Below are 15,227 nucleotides of genomic sequence, written 5' to 3'. Positions count from 1 at the left end.
CTTTGGAAAGGGCCCAGTGTAAAGCGGGATGAAGGCAGGCCTTGATGGAGAGATGTGGCACTAGCCTGGGGGCTCGCTCCACTGTGAGAGTAGTTAGCTCGCTGCACACCGCCATCATTAGGGACTAGGGCACTTGTGCTGGGAAGGTGACACACAAGCCTACATTCAGACAGCAGCACATACACACAACACCTGTATATATGCTGCACCTCTTTACTGCAACTCCCTCTTTCTCTGTCTAGACCTCGTACTGGTTCTCAAGTTATTTCTGCACTGAGTCCCTAAATGAAGCACCTCTTTCTGAAATGCAGATCAGGTTATTATCATCTCAACAATTAACACATTTAATGATGATCAGGCTTTAAATTAACTTCAAAAGTGCCATAAGTGAAAGCTTATTTGTCCTATGGCACAGAATAACCAATATATTTCTCTGGAGATCATTTCAGTGACTTAATGATGACTTGCTGAACTTTCTAGCTTTCCAAATACACTTCAAGGCCTGTTTTCCCACATGGTTGATGTAAGCTGTGCTGAGCTGGACTTCTTAACTACTTGACCACTTGGTGGCAGTGAAAACAAGCTGTAAACACAAGACTTACATATTATCATCGCATAAAGATGATGTGACAATTACTTATTCACATGTCTAACAGACACAGAGCAACATTAGCAGTCATTTGGAGTCATATTTCTGGCTACCTGATGAATGTAAGTCCACTATTCACTCTGCTTTTAGCTATGACTCCTGAGAGAAATATCTGGCTCGTTAGCTGCTAAATGCTAGTTGCTAACATGATCTTTTAGCTGGGCAGGTAGTGTAGCCTACAGTGGGTTTTCAGAGATTTTTTTGCTGGACTCGGTGCCTCCTGTGGCTTTCAACGGTGCTGATGAGAGCGGTGAGAGTGAAGCAAAACAGTTAAGTTGTGGGATGGAAAACCAAAACAGTGAGCTGAAAGATGCAAAAATGCTCTAAAGAGATAAGGGGAAATGCAGAATCAGTGATAATTCTTCTCTTGTGGGTTTGTCACTATAAGTGATCCCTCTCATATACATGGTACAATTTGATCCATTGTCAATATAAAACTATTGATTATAGTGGCTTTAAGATGATAAAGTAGATCACTGGTTACCACTTTAACTACATTTTGGGTTGCAGTTTATGAATATTTTCAGTATCAGTTAATCTCTTGATTAGATAAAAATGTTTTTTATAATTTCCCAGAGGCTACGTCGCTGCTCAAAATGTTTGTGTTTTTTTCTTTCGCAATCGCCCCAAACCCAAATTTACAATGTTATAAAACAGAGAAAAGCAGCAAATTCTCACATTTGAAAAGCTGGAATCAGCAAATGTTTTGGCATTTTTGCTTGATAAATGAATTATCACAGTTATTGCCAATTCATTTTCCATCAATCAAATAATAAATTAATCAACTAATCATTCCCACACTTGTCTCGTTAATATCCCATACAGCACACCTTTGACTTTGTCAGTCCTGATGGCTACTAATTGCGCTGTGGTTTGAGTCAAGACAAGTAGGTCTATCTGCAGACTCACAGCATTTACATGACTCACCCATTTTACTACATGACACGCCCACTTGGTTAGGTTTAGACATGAGGAGGGGGATGGTTAGGGTTGGGGGAGGGGGGTCTGCAGATAGACCCTTCTCACTTGATTAGGCGCCGTTTTAAGAACACTTTCATGTTTGGTAAACAGTCATAGCTACACACCTGTCACACATGTAAGGATGCTCTAAAAGTTACTGTTTTGTCCTGTTGGCTGATATAACATCATACATAACCACCATAGATATTCAAAATCAGTCTCTTCTTTCAGTTCTGTTGTTGCCTAACTGTTGCCACTGCATCACCTTTGATTTCATACATAAAGTGTTATGGCATTTAATTTTAAAGGAGGACCACAGTTATATGAGACTAAAGCTGAAAAAGGAAGAAGGATCGTCTTGTTCTGGTCTGAATTGCTGAAATTTTTGTCTGAAGGGACATCTCTGCACTCTCTGTTGCTTACTCCCCTCCTCTGTGTACTTGATCGCTGCTTTTATTATCCCTCTTATCAGAATCTGTTGTAGTGCAATGCACACAATATGGCCTTATTGGATCCAAAATCTTTCTGATTAAAGATGGCCTTGTTGCTTGCACACCACAGGTTAGTCCTTTAAGAAAAGCATTGTGCACCAAATTGAACCAAAATTTCCCTTATGTGGTCGCCCCTATTTAATTCTTAGATAAAAAAAGACTCTTTCATTTTGTAGGAAGGAGAAAATCTCTCAAAATACCTACCTTTCATGTACATCATTTTGTTCTTCAAGGTTGGAGGACAATTGTTACTGAATAGAGAGAGAGATGATTGTTCCAAAAATTAGTTTGGGAAAAAAAGAAGATACTTAGTCTACAATTTACTCAGTCATATGTACTAAGATTTCTGAAAATATGTAAACACAAAGGATTTTGAGTGTCAAAAGCTGAGAAGATATCAGAAGCAACAATACATTTGATAAATACAGGTGAAATGTACATGATTAAAGGCAAAATGCTTTCCTGGCTGCTGCCATTCAGGACGGCTTATTTACTCTGTTTATGAAAAAGCAATTCAGAGTTGCATGTCTTTGGCTACATGCAACTAAATTATTTGCTTTTCCAAAACACAAAGCATATAGCAACAAATGGCAACCATATGGCAATAGATTATCTTGAATTGTATCTTTTCCAATAAAAGAAAAAAAAAGATGTGGAGCAAGGACGTCATATGAAAAATAGAAAACAATTTGGAAAATACATTTAAATGACAAACGTGTGATTTTCTTTAAGCTCTGACAGATTTTTTCTAAGTCGTTTAACTCACAAGAGCCAAAACTCAAATCTCCGTGAACACTGTGACCTTTTATTGAAATCCTAGCATCACAGTCCTCGTTTGAGTTAATGTAGAACATAGCCAGATCCTGCACTTTGTGAACTTTAGATGTTCACTGTGATTTTTTTTGAAAAAGCGCTTTCTAAAAGATTTCCAAAAGGACTTTTACCTGTATTGTAAGGCTCTGAATTAACTTTTTATTTTCATACCAATCTGAGAATACAGCCTAACATTGTTTGAAACATTCAGACCCCGCTGTACTATATATTTTTTTTACCATCACCTCCTTTGTTGCCCTCTTCTTTCTTACCCTCTTCACCTACACTGTAGAGTGCCAACTTGTAATAAGTATTGACGTGACCTCAGAATCCTTTACCTCTGTGTTTTTTCTTACAATCCTGCAAAAAAATCAATCGACTCCAGTTCATCCTTAGACACATGACTTAAATCTTTGTCCATGAGATACGGTCAAGAACAACGCAAGCACAGCGCTGCCTCAGTTTTCCAATTCCCAAACAATTACTCAAGTGCTTTTTGAAGCTATGAAATTCGTTGGCTGCGTAGTGGTCTTCTTCAGGGAGCAACATACCAAAGTGCATGAGGAATGAATGCAAGTTGATGAAGGTCACAGCAGGGCTGCACTGCATTGGAGTTGGTTTCAGTATGTTCCTTTGAACTATCTGTGCAATTCAGGCTTTTTAATTGTTTTGCTTCAAGAGCATTATGACAACTCCTTTCACAAAAGCAGCGGCTCCGAAGTTAAGAGTGCTTCGAAAAAACTCAACTACACAGCGAACCGAATGGTGACCCTCTATCCTCTTTGAACTAAATATTAAACCTAATTGGGGTGAAAAGAGGAATATCATTATGGAGGATAGCATAAATCTGTTAATATGAAGCTGTATGAAAATTACAACAACATAAGAATAAAAACAATAGAGAAATAAATGTAAAGTGTATAAGGAGTAAATGCTAACACCAGTGCCTAATAAAATAACAATAAAAGTAAGCTACATTTAGTAAAATGAGTAAACTAAAATAGAAAAGTCACATTGCACATGATATTGAAAAGTGATATTGGCAATTATATTGAACAAGTAATTAAAAGTAATGTTGCACATGATGTTGAAAAGTAATATTGCATGATATTGATATTATTGTTCTCAGTGTCCAACGTTTCAGCTGTCCTTCCTGCAGAAGGGGGAAAAGTTAAGTTTGATGGTTACTGGTAGAAAAGACCCCCTGTGGTGTTCTGTGGTGCACCTTAGTGGTCTCAGTCTAGGACTGAAGGTGCTCTGATATGACTCTAGCACTCTTGGTTTCCATCCAAATCTAATGCAAATTTTAAACAAAATTTCAGGAAATCGATAAAAGAAAATGAGAATTAATTTACATTTCCATCCACTACTGTTTTGCGAATATTTAATATTCGGACAGTTGGTGGCGCTGATTTGCCTAACTAGTGCAATAACCACAAAAAGAAGAAGATGGCGTAATGCAAAGACGTAATTAATAGAATGACAGTCAAAGCTGAAGTGATGGAAAAAATGGATACAAATCCTGGTGATGGAGAGCATTATGGACAGTGGACATGGAGAGAACTGTTAATGCATTGAGGTAGCAGCCAGAGGACAAGCAATCTGTCTGTTCCGAACAGGCATGTTTTGAATGGGCACTCCACTAGTTGTCCATAATATTGAGTAGTTTCTTCAGCATCTTCTTCTTGGATGCCTCCACCAAAGACTCCAGTTACACTCCCAGGACAGAACCTGCTTTCCTGATGAATTTATTGAGTCTATTAGCATTGGCTGCCTTCACCCTGCTGCCCCAGCACACTACAGTGTAGAAGAGGACGCTAGCCGCCACTGAGTGATAAAAACATCTGCAGCATGGTTCTGCAGATGTTGAAAGATCTGAGTCTCCTGAGAAAATACAGACAGCTCTGACTTTTCTTGTACAGGGCCTCTGGGTTTTTAGTCCTGTTCATCTTATTGTCTGTTTGGACACCCAGGTACTTGTATTCTTCGACAACATCCACCTCTGTTTCCCTGATGCTAACTGAGTTTGGACGTGTCCTTCGCTTCCTAAAATCCACCGCCAACTCCTTATTCTTACTCCTTATTCTTTGTGATGTTGAGTTGCAGGTGATTTAGTTCATACCACTCCACAAAGCTGTCTGCTACACTCCTGCACTCAGTGTCCTGTCCCCTGCTGATACAACCAACAATGGCAGAGTTGTCCGAAAACTTCTGCAGTTGGCAGGACTGTGAGCAGTGTCTGAAGTTGAGGTGTAGAGTGTGAACAGGAAGGGAGACAGGACCGTCTCCTGAAGTGCCCCCATGCTACTCACTATTATGTTTGACATGTTGCTCTGTAGCCTCACATACTGTGGCTGACCTGTGAGGTATTTGGTGATCCAGGCCACTAGTGGAGCATCCACCTGCATGTCCAGTAACTTAGTCCTGAGTAGGGCAGGTCGTATGGTGTTAAAAGCACTTGAAAAGTCAAAGAACATGACTCTCACATTACTGCTTGCCTTTTCCAGGTGAGTATGAGCCCTGTGCAGTAGAAAGATGATGGCGTCTTCCACTCCAATGTGGGACTGGTAGGTGAAATGCAGAGGATCTAGTGATGGTTCAACTAATGAATAGAGGTGCTTCAGGACTAGCCTCTCCAGTGACTTCATGACATGTGAAGTCAAAGCCATTGGTCTTTAGTCACTGAGGGTGTTTGGGTGCTTTTTCTTGGGAACAGGAACAAGGCATGATGACTTTCACAGACCAGAGATGATCATCAGGCTAAAGTTGAAGATGTGCTGAAAAACCATGCGCAGCTGAGTAGCACATCCTTTGAGCACTCTGGGGCTGAGGCCGTTAGGCCCTGCAGCCTTGCCTGGGTATAGTCTAATGAACTTTCTTCTCACATCCTCTGCAGTGATGGTGATTGACCTTGGAGAGCTGTTCTACTCTACAACAGGAAGGGATGGTATTCGATTATCCTACAGGCTGTGGTGGACCACAATTTCTAGTAAGCATGACTTTCTGAGAAAAATAGTTTATTATTTTTGGCTGGACTGCAACAGCGGGGCCCAGCCCTACACAGCGGGACAGAGTGAGCTGCTAGCCGCCATGCAGACTGGTGAAATTGATCCGTCGTGTCTCTTTGTATCCGCGGGTTGATGCTCCTGTCAGTGTTGGAGCCTCCATGTGAGACGCTTCAGTCGTTGAAAGTGTGTTTTTAAAATTTATTTCAGGGCTGCACTCACTCTTGCAGCCCCGAGTGCGGGTGACTCTCAGCGGGCCTGCGCGACGGCTAGCAGCTAGTTAGCATGGCTAGCATTGTTTGCATAGTTAGAGAGAGTTAGAGAGGCCTGATGGGGGAGGGAGGCAAGAAGGCTGAGGTGAATGGACATGAGCCAGGAGAATTGTTTAGGAGAGATGGTAGGGTGAGGATGCTGGGAGAGGGGGGTAAGTGGAGGGGTGTTGAGGTAAAGGGGGTATCATTAAACTTGTTAAAGAACAGATTTAACTCATCAGCCTCATCCAGGTCTCCTTCCATCCCCTCGTCGGTCTTTTTCCCATGGCCAGTGATAGTTCTTATGCCACCCCATACCTACACTGTGGCCATTTCTTCAGCCTTTCAAATTTGTCCTCCCACCGTGATCAGGGTCAGGGGTATACATCTCTTTTTTTTAATAACATTCAAAACAATATCTTTTTGTGTCTTGTTTGTTGTTACCTAGGGGACATATTTAATGTTCTGCAATGTTTTCTGATTTGTATGCTTGCCTGCAGCAATGGCCTTCAACATTGTTCCTCCATGCCACACTGACATCAAAAAATGTCATTTCTTTACTCAGGTATACAAAGCCTTTCCTCCTTCTTGAAATGTAATAGAACCATCACGGACGCTTCCATGTTATACATCGCTAGTCTAATGGTTCAAGGGTATAGCCCACACAAATGCATTAAGTGTGCATGCTGTATACATTCAAAGGGAACAAAGAAGAGCCCCACATTTTCTCGATCACAACTGAACCCATCCCCCTGGTTTCAGTTCTTCCTTGCTCGGTACTCACGAGAGGACAGTCTATACATTATATTCAAGTACAACATGCACCCTGTATTTCAGCTAAACTTTAATACTTTTTCGTTGTTTGCCTGGCTACTTTGTAGATTTAAGCAAACTTCAAGTAAATAAGAAATCAATGCTGCTCTCCTCAGTGTACGGAGCAAATCCATAAAATGTTGCACTCACTTGCAAGCACGTACACACACAGACTGTTTTCTTGCAAAGCTATTGTTGATCCATTGAGAACGTCACGTAAGTGGAGACCAACCCAAACAACACAGCCTCCTTTGACTGATTGGTAATGCCTGTGTGCTGTTTCTAATACAGAAAATTTGTATACAAATTCCTGACATAACTGCCGATACAAGTCCACTGGAGGAGCTGAAATGCTTCAATGATAATTTCACAGATGAAACTACAAGAAAATGACTATAACCTCAACACAAATTAAATCATAGGTATAACATCCAACAACCTCTGTATTATGAGTGGTTTTGAAGAGCAGAATGTGTTGAGGGCTGCCTTATGTTGATCGCAGAATATTTTGAATTCTTGAGCAAAGAGGTTCTGCTGTGAGCTCATCTTGCACTCTGGCCTCCATGCAGATGAAAGCAATGGAATGGAAAATGTCCCTGCTGGGAATTAGTCAAGTATCACTTTATTACTAATTTAATATGAGAGGTGCATTTGTGTGAGGCATAGGTATGGCTGACTGTGGTCAGACAAGGTGGGCAAAAGAGGATTCATCATGTAATGTCAAGGATCAGAGCATCTAAAACTTTTTTTTGAGTTTTTGCCTGCCTCTCCAGTTTTCAGCGTAGTTTCAGCTGTACTCTTCACCTTTTACACGAATCTATGATCATTTCTTTGTCTTCTACTTTGACCTCTTTTTGATACTTTGTGTTAAAATGCATCTTCAGTGATCTCAACAGTTCAAAATACATTGAGTTATGGTCAGATGTGCCCTGTATTGCAGTGGGAACCTAAATTGAACCCTTATTACGTTTAGATTTGTAATGTTGATTTGCTGGTGGTTAATATCTTGTAGCAGGTTTAGTTCACACCAAACCATGATCCTCCGCTCTGTCTGTATGGCCTTGTGCAGATGTGCATTTTTTATGTTTGGCAGCAGTTGTTTCTTCTTAGATGAAATCCTGAGCAGAGAATTCAATCACAAGTGTTTACTCAAGATGTGTTTGAGTTGCATTTTAAAGCCTGGTGTGAACTGCAGTCTGTCTGAACTGGAGCTAGACACAGTCTGGTCAATGTCGATATCTGGATACAAGACAGAACGAGGCATTTATTTGGAAAAGAAATGATAGATTTCTCACTTGCTGAAGTGTTGCAACATTTGCTCGTGTATTAAGACCTGGACAAAGTCAGATTTTTAAAATGATGATCCAGCATGATTAAGAGGTTCATAAAAATTGTTTATTGGTATAATGATTCCATTGATACTTAAAACAGGGAGGGAACCAATGCTTTGAGCGTAAATTATGTCAGCTATATTTTTACACTGTTAAATAGTTCACAGTCTGTAATCATGAAACAAGACTAGCTTTTTTCATATGTACAGAGAAAAAGAAAACATTCAGTTTCTTGGAGAAGCTCATAATCTGGGAGGAAAATTAGATTTTCTGATAAGGTAAGCTATCAACCAATAAGCTATTGTTTTAGTTTGGATATAACACATCACCAGATCAAAAAAATAATAAGCCAGTTTTATCTTTTTTTGCTTTTGTCTCCTTAAAACGTCCTGGTTTGGCTGGTGTACAATCTAACACTCCCTTAAAAAATGCATGGTGCAAGTATGCAAGTATGGGTGATTAAATACAGTTCAAGTAATCTCTGTGACCACCTGAGTGAAACATTGATACACTAAAAAAAAGTTTTTTGCATGTTCTTTTGCATGATATCCAGTAAATGTAAATCAGAAGATGGTGAGGACTGGTGTCATTTATTTCAGAATGAGTCAAGATACTGTATTGTTCACAAACTTTGTGGTTTATTAAATTGTTAAATTAATTTAGTGGTTCAATTTAAATAGTAAATATATTTTGGTTGAAAGGCTGACAGTTGCTTATAGTACTGTAACTATGATACAAGACAGTGATAGTTTGCATGTGTAGAAACACAAACTTGTGAAAACAGTGGAATCTTTTTGTGTCCAACAGGAGTTTGGTGAACTAACTTGTACTTAAAGATCCTCTTTGTCTTCATTTAACTTGGCAAGATATAAACTAAAAGTTTTTTCTGGAAGTTTTGACAATAATCATCTCAGCAATAATCCATTGTTTTCTGTTGGCACTTACAAAAAAAGCATTGTTTGCCCTTTGTTTACAAGGTTGCTAGATTTGAATAGAAGAACTACTGACTTGGCCACTGCAGTATATAAAACTTGATAGAGTATTTAATTATAATGGACTTAATGCAACATAAGAAATTATCATACACTATAACTTTAAATTTTTTCTTGAAATAAAACAAATTGTCTTATTCTTTCCTGAATATCTGTTACAAACTGTAGAGGAAAACTGCGTCTATTTGCCGAGATTCTGTTTTAACATTTTCTCAGGTCTCTGCACCTGCCAGTTAACTTACGAATAAAAGGAAGACACAAGTGTGCACATACTAAGTTGCTTTTATTAATACAGAACTGCATGCTACAGAGACTGTACAGCATAAACATTTATTCATTACAAAAAAACATGGTTTTGGAACCATTTAAAATAACAGGAAAAAACAAACAAACAAAAAGATAAGAGCATAAAATAGAACAGGAACATCACAGCCGTTAAGGAAACATTCAAACTATTTATCATTAGCATCTTAATAAACCAGAGAAGAAATCGACAGATTACAGTCGCGTCATGTCAACTACAATGGTACCGAGTGGATGATTCTCTTGTAGCTTTTTTTACAGCCTCTTGCAACATCAACATGCCTATTTTTTCTATCTACCTATATGTAGTAGTGTACTTAAAAGTGGCAGTTTGTGTATTTTTTTGTATTTAATAGTTTTTTTATGAACCTCCTAATATACATAATTTGGCCCTTGTGGGTTTATACAGTATGATGTCCGTCTTTTTATTAGGTTTAAATTTTAATATTTGACAATTTGCTACCAAACACATTTGTTATAGCAACATTTATACTACATACATAGCAATCTATGTAACGTCACAGCAAAGAATGGTATCGAAATTAAAAAAAACAAACAACAACAAAACAAAACAAAACAAAAAAAAAGATCCCTACAGCATGGTTAGAGGGGCAGAGAAAATTATCACAAAATTTGGCACGGAAAATCTGTACACGAATCTACAGTCTGAGAGATGTGACTGTGCAATAAAAAAGAAGGGCTTTAGACACTTTTCCAACTACTGAAGACACGGTACCCACTGTCTCTTGTTTCAAGTTTTCTTTTCTTCTTTTTGTAAAATGGCTTATAGACGCATTTCTCGAAATGAAGTTGTGCATACTTCTGTTCATGAGATCTACACAGTACACTGAGTGGAATCCAGGTTTTCAGCGAGGAAAGAAATCAATAACAAAAGATTTGCCTTTTAAAACCTCCTTGTAAAAATGGATCATTCATATATAAGTCGCTTACCTTAAGAAAAAATATTTGTACAATGTATTAAGAAACAAAAAGTCAAAAAGAGACACATACAAGATACAACAAGCAATCTCTAAAGCAATAAATACTACTGGTCCTAGCGTTGTGACATTTTGAATTTAATAACCCTCAACCCTCCCACCCCGACCTCCCCTCAAGCCCACCCAACTTGCCTGACTCCACCCCAAAGGTAAACAACAAAGAAAAAAGACAACGCAGTGGAAGAATGCATATTTAACACAGTAATCCCCCCCTCCCCATTATTCTGTACATTTAAACAAGAACAAGTAACATCACAATTAAAGTTGTTCCTCAGAGAGGTGTCACCGCTAGCCTCATGCCCTCCTAGAGTTTGAACAGATGTCAAATGATTGGTTCGCAAGCTCGTATTTAATACAAATAAAGAAGGAGAACCAACTCTTTCAAGAAAAGGGCTCATTGAATAATCTAGCCTACCTTTTTATATCCGTCTTTTAAACATTTTGAAGTTGAACTAGATAATTTTTCTGTTTGCACTGTTTAAACACTACAAAAAAGACAAAACAAAATTCATAAAAATTTTGGCAGATTCACAAAGCTATACTACAGCTCATTGTATCATTTCTTTATAATAATTAGATTTTTTTTGATAATGATGGGTCAAATATTGACCAATGAACTTTAATAAAACAAAAACTAAAATTTCAAAGCCATATGGCACAGAAACATAAAGAGAAAAGAACTGACGGCAAGTGAAATATAGCAGAGAGAGGGCCTAGAAAGGTGTGTGTGTGTTGTGTGTGCAGAGCTAGAAAAGAGGAGAAGAAGAATAGGGTAGACTATTCTATAGACTTGGTCACTAGCGACAGAGGCTGAGGGGCCGTGGAGGGGAGGAGCGAGTGGGAATGACACAGCGATGCCGAGGGCCGGGCCATTGAGGACGCCACAGAGGAGCCCGGCTGCCGCGAGGACGAGACGTCACCGTGCTCCAGGGCTCCGTTGTGGGAGGAGGCGCCGGGCGTTTTGCTAGCTGCAGCAGAGTTTTCCAGCTGAACCAAAGATGGCGGTGGAGGCCCAGCCAGGAGGTGCGGGTGGTGGAGTGGCTGGTGGGCCGGTTTCATAGTCAGTGAGAGAGGTTGCATTTGTTCAGTCTGAGGTTTGGACTCTTTTGAGGAGGGGGAGGGAACCACTGAGGAGGGGGAGGATGGGGGGGAGTCTAGTAAGCTTCCGTCCGTAGAGGGAGGACTGGCACAGCTGCCTTCACCTTGGATGTAGCGAATGCACTTTTTTTTTCTCCTGAGGGACAAGGTAAGAGAAAGAGAGCATCTTTTAGCATCACATCTTCGAATTACATCGCTTCTTAGCACTGCTGCTCACTTGAATGCACCTTTCAATTTTTTAAATCAATGAAAAACATTATTTGAAACCGGCTTTATTCAATAGATTTTTTTTTTTTTTTTTTGCAGGTGCATTTAAGTAGCATCGTAAACCTCGTGCTAAGAAGATAAGGTTGCAGAAATGACAATCAGGTTCCAAATACTAAACCATCAGACAGGACAGACATGTAGGGAAAGGTCACAGGTGAAGCACCTGGACAGGAGACAGCAGGGAAATGAAAAGCAGACATAGAGATGATGATGATGATGATGATGATGATGTGAGGACAAAATGAATGAGATGTAGTAATGGTTGCTCTCTCAGCCTTTCTTACAGGCAAGACCTACAACAGGGATCAGCCTGTTCTCTCCAGCAACAAGAGGGGTTACTGGACCTGTCTCTCTCTCTTCTACCTCTAACTGGCTGTACTCTCTCTTCTCCTGAGGGGACAGAGTTTGGATACGAGGGCGAAAAAAGTCAAGAAGATCCACACTAACCCGCATCTGCCCCACAGACACAAGTGTGTGTGTGTGAGGGGTCAAGGCATCATGTTTGCATTGCCTGCCTGGGGTCAGGACCCTCCCCCTGCCTGCTAAGTCTTGAGGCCAGGCCCGTTGTGCTCAGTGGAACCCGATGAACGAGCACAGGAGGGAGGGAGGGAGTTCGGAGAGAAAACGAGAGGGGATTGTTGCATTTATCTGTGGTGACTCTGTTGTGAAGGCTGTGCTAAGATTTGGTTAAGGGGGAATCTCTGCCCACCTCATCTTTACCCTGACCCTGGCAGTGACCCCCCTCTCAGTTCTCCATTCTAACACAAGGATGCCTGAAGGCCATGGAGTATTAGTATTTAAGACTTACAGGGAGAGTAGGTAAAAAAGGTGCTTAAAAAGAAAGATTAATGCTTTTGGAACATGTAAGGCTGAGCTACTGTTTAATTAAGATGTCAAATCAAGCTTTTCTGAAGGGAAAAAGTCTGAATAAATACAGAGAGAGCATTTTACTGAGGATGAAAAGGTAGAGGGACATCAACAAATCACATATAAAAGGCCTCACAAAACCTTGGTTCCATGCTAGATAGAAAGACAGGCATGCATTTCCAGTAAGCTGAACAATACAAGCACACAACAAGGGACAGTGTAGAATACTAGAAAAGTCTAGAAAAGAGTAGGGATAAGGCTTTTAAGTGCATCCTACACTGATACTGTGGCGCTGGGTGGTGCAGAGTATCGACCGGGTGTAAAAAGGTATCATTTTGCTACTATGTACACATCTTGCTCTCGATAACTGTCTGTCAAACTGCAACAAATGAGCTAATATCCATTTTTTAACAGACATATCGATTCATAGTATGTGCCTGTGTATGTTATTGATTTCTCCGTCTCGGGGGAAATTACACCAGATGCATCTTTTAGGAAATGGAGCCCAGAGAGAACTTTTAACCTCTCGGCTCTTGCAACGAAGACTGAATTATCGTACTTTCGCTTCTCCTGATCTCCTGATCTGCGATTATTGTTTCAGGAATAATGCTGTACTTTTGATTATGTGTGTCAGTCGGAAGGGAAATAAGAGAGCCAAGTGGGAACACCAACAATGGCGGACTGTGTGGAGGTACCCTATCTGCTACAAAGGAAATATCTACGATGGAGTATAGGTGATGTGTTAAATTCTGGTGATAAAAAACTGATAAATCTCCTTTCAAATAGGTTTCACAGCAAAGTGCAAAAAAATACAAAACACATAAATTTTGATTTTGAGCCTAACCATACAAATGATTAAAACAATACAAATGAAATGTGTTGCAATGGTTGGCGCTGAAGAGTTGTGTCAAGAAAGAGTGGTGCAAGCCAGACACAGAGAAGGGTATTACTTAGCAGAAACAAATACCTACCATGAAAATATTCCCAATTCAAAGACTGCTTGTGTCAGAACAGAAAGACAACAGGTAGGGACTAAGTAAGGGTTATTGAAGAGGAGTTTGGAGGAAGAAGAGGTGGAGAAGGAGGAGGAAGAGGGCACAGAAAAGAGTGTCACTGAGCAGGCCCTCAGAGAAAGCAGGGCTAAATTTGTAAGCATAACATTGTTATTCAAGGGCGCCAATTAGGACATACATGACAGTTAAGATGGGAGGGAATTATCCACTGCCTGGAGAGAAAATGGATTTCACCCATAACAAGTCCGATTGTTAGAAATGTTACTCCAAATGACATTAGGAAACCATGATCTTGCAGCAAGATATTTTGTTGAGATAAAATATTCAGTAATCTTATTTAGAAATCCATTTTCTGCCACTGGGCTTGAACCGAGTTCAGTGAGGAAAAATTGCTGTGAGGGAATTTATAGCAGGAAGCTCCTCAGTGAGGAAAAGGAGCAGAGGAGTTTGCCATCTGTTACCACACTGATGGAAACATGTTTTAGAGGGATATCTGAGCAAATAATCAAGGAGAAGAAGCTGCTCATTGTGGATGTCTTCCTCCCATTGGTACTACAGCAGTTATACCTGCATGGTTTGCACCATAAACTCAGCTGGTCAAGCCCGAACAAGGCACGACACTTCTTTGGGGTATTTGCATCTGTTAGCCAAAGAGGTAGACACAAACATACACACAGAGACAAAAAAAAAGAAAGAAAAAGAAAATGGACACGTCATTGCACAGACAAAAACATGTAGCCAGGGTTTAGGTTTAGGCTGGCAACACTGGGATGTCCTCCATATTGACCAAGCCATCAGGCTCCAGATCCTCCAAGCCCCGACCTGCCAGTTTAGGATTTCTGACCCATCTCTGTGAGGCTTTTTGTACAGTTCATCCTGCAATGAAACCCCTGTAACCCCAGAAATGTTTTTTTTTTTTTTTCTTTTTTTTGAAATCAACACACACGCACAGTCGCCATTCATACAAACACTCTGGCATATGCTGTTAATACCCTTCTTCCCAAACAGGAGGTAAAAATCAAATAGGGGGAACCTAGAGATAGACCGGCAGGGCGTGGCTGGAGGAAGCTGAGAGGTCATGATAGCCTGGCGGGACAGACGAGGAGGGAAGAAAAGAGGGGGGAAAAAAAAAAGGGCGGGAGGGCAGCAGCAGAGAGCGGAGGAGGAAGTCCCAGCGTTCAGTTACCCAGCCTTCACCTGGCCCTGGCCAGTGCAAGCACACACCATACACACCTGCACGGGCCACACCAGTTATTCTGTTGGTCGAGCCCAAAGCGCGCTCGACACTTCTTAGGAGCGCTCAGGTCTGATGCCGCAACAGGGAAGGGAAGCCAGCAGAGAGGAGGAATAGAACCAAACAAAAAAAAAAATAATAA

The 15,227-nt window shown here is 40.4% G+C and overlaps 1 protein-coding gene across 17 annotated transcripts in view; it reads right to left on the bottom strand.

The window, feature by feature from the left end:
* Positions 1-9,569: 9,569 nt before the first annotated feature.
* tcf7l2 (transcription factor 7 like 2) overlaps positions 9,570-15,227 on the bottom strand; it is a 92,990-nt gene continuing 87,332 nt past the window's right edge. For 8 of the 17 annotated variants that reach the window (XM_042397023.1, XM_042397030.1, XM_042397027.1 and 5 more), the window contains 2 exons: positions 15,085-15,157; positions 9,570-11,840 (listed from right to left, as the gene is read on the bottom strand). In XM_042397023.1, the coding sequence (XP_042252957.1) occupies positions 11,384-11,840; positions 15,085-15,157 (530 nt within the window). In that variant the 3' untranslated portion in view covers positions 9,570-11,383. Of the gene's footprint in view, positions 11,841-14,418; positions 14,492-15,084; positions 15,158-15,227 lie in introns of all 17 variants that reach the window. The other 9 variants (XM_042397024.1, XM_042397026.1, XM_042397028.1 and 6 more) reach the window with 2 other exon arrangements.

This window comes from Thunnus maccoyii, chromosome 20, assembly GCF_910596095.1.
Source record: "Thunnus maccoyii chromosome 20, fThuMac1.1, whole genome shotgun sequence".
NCBI classification, from domain to species: domain Eukaryota; kingdom Metazoa; phylum Chordata; class Actinopteri; order Scombriformes; family Scombridae; genus Thunnus; species Thunnus maccoyii.
This window is presented reverse-complemented; position numbering and strand designations above follow the sequence as displayed.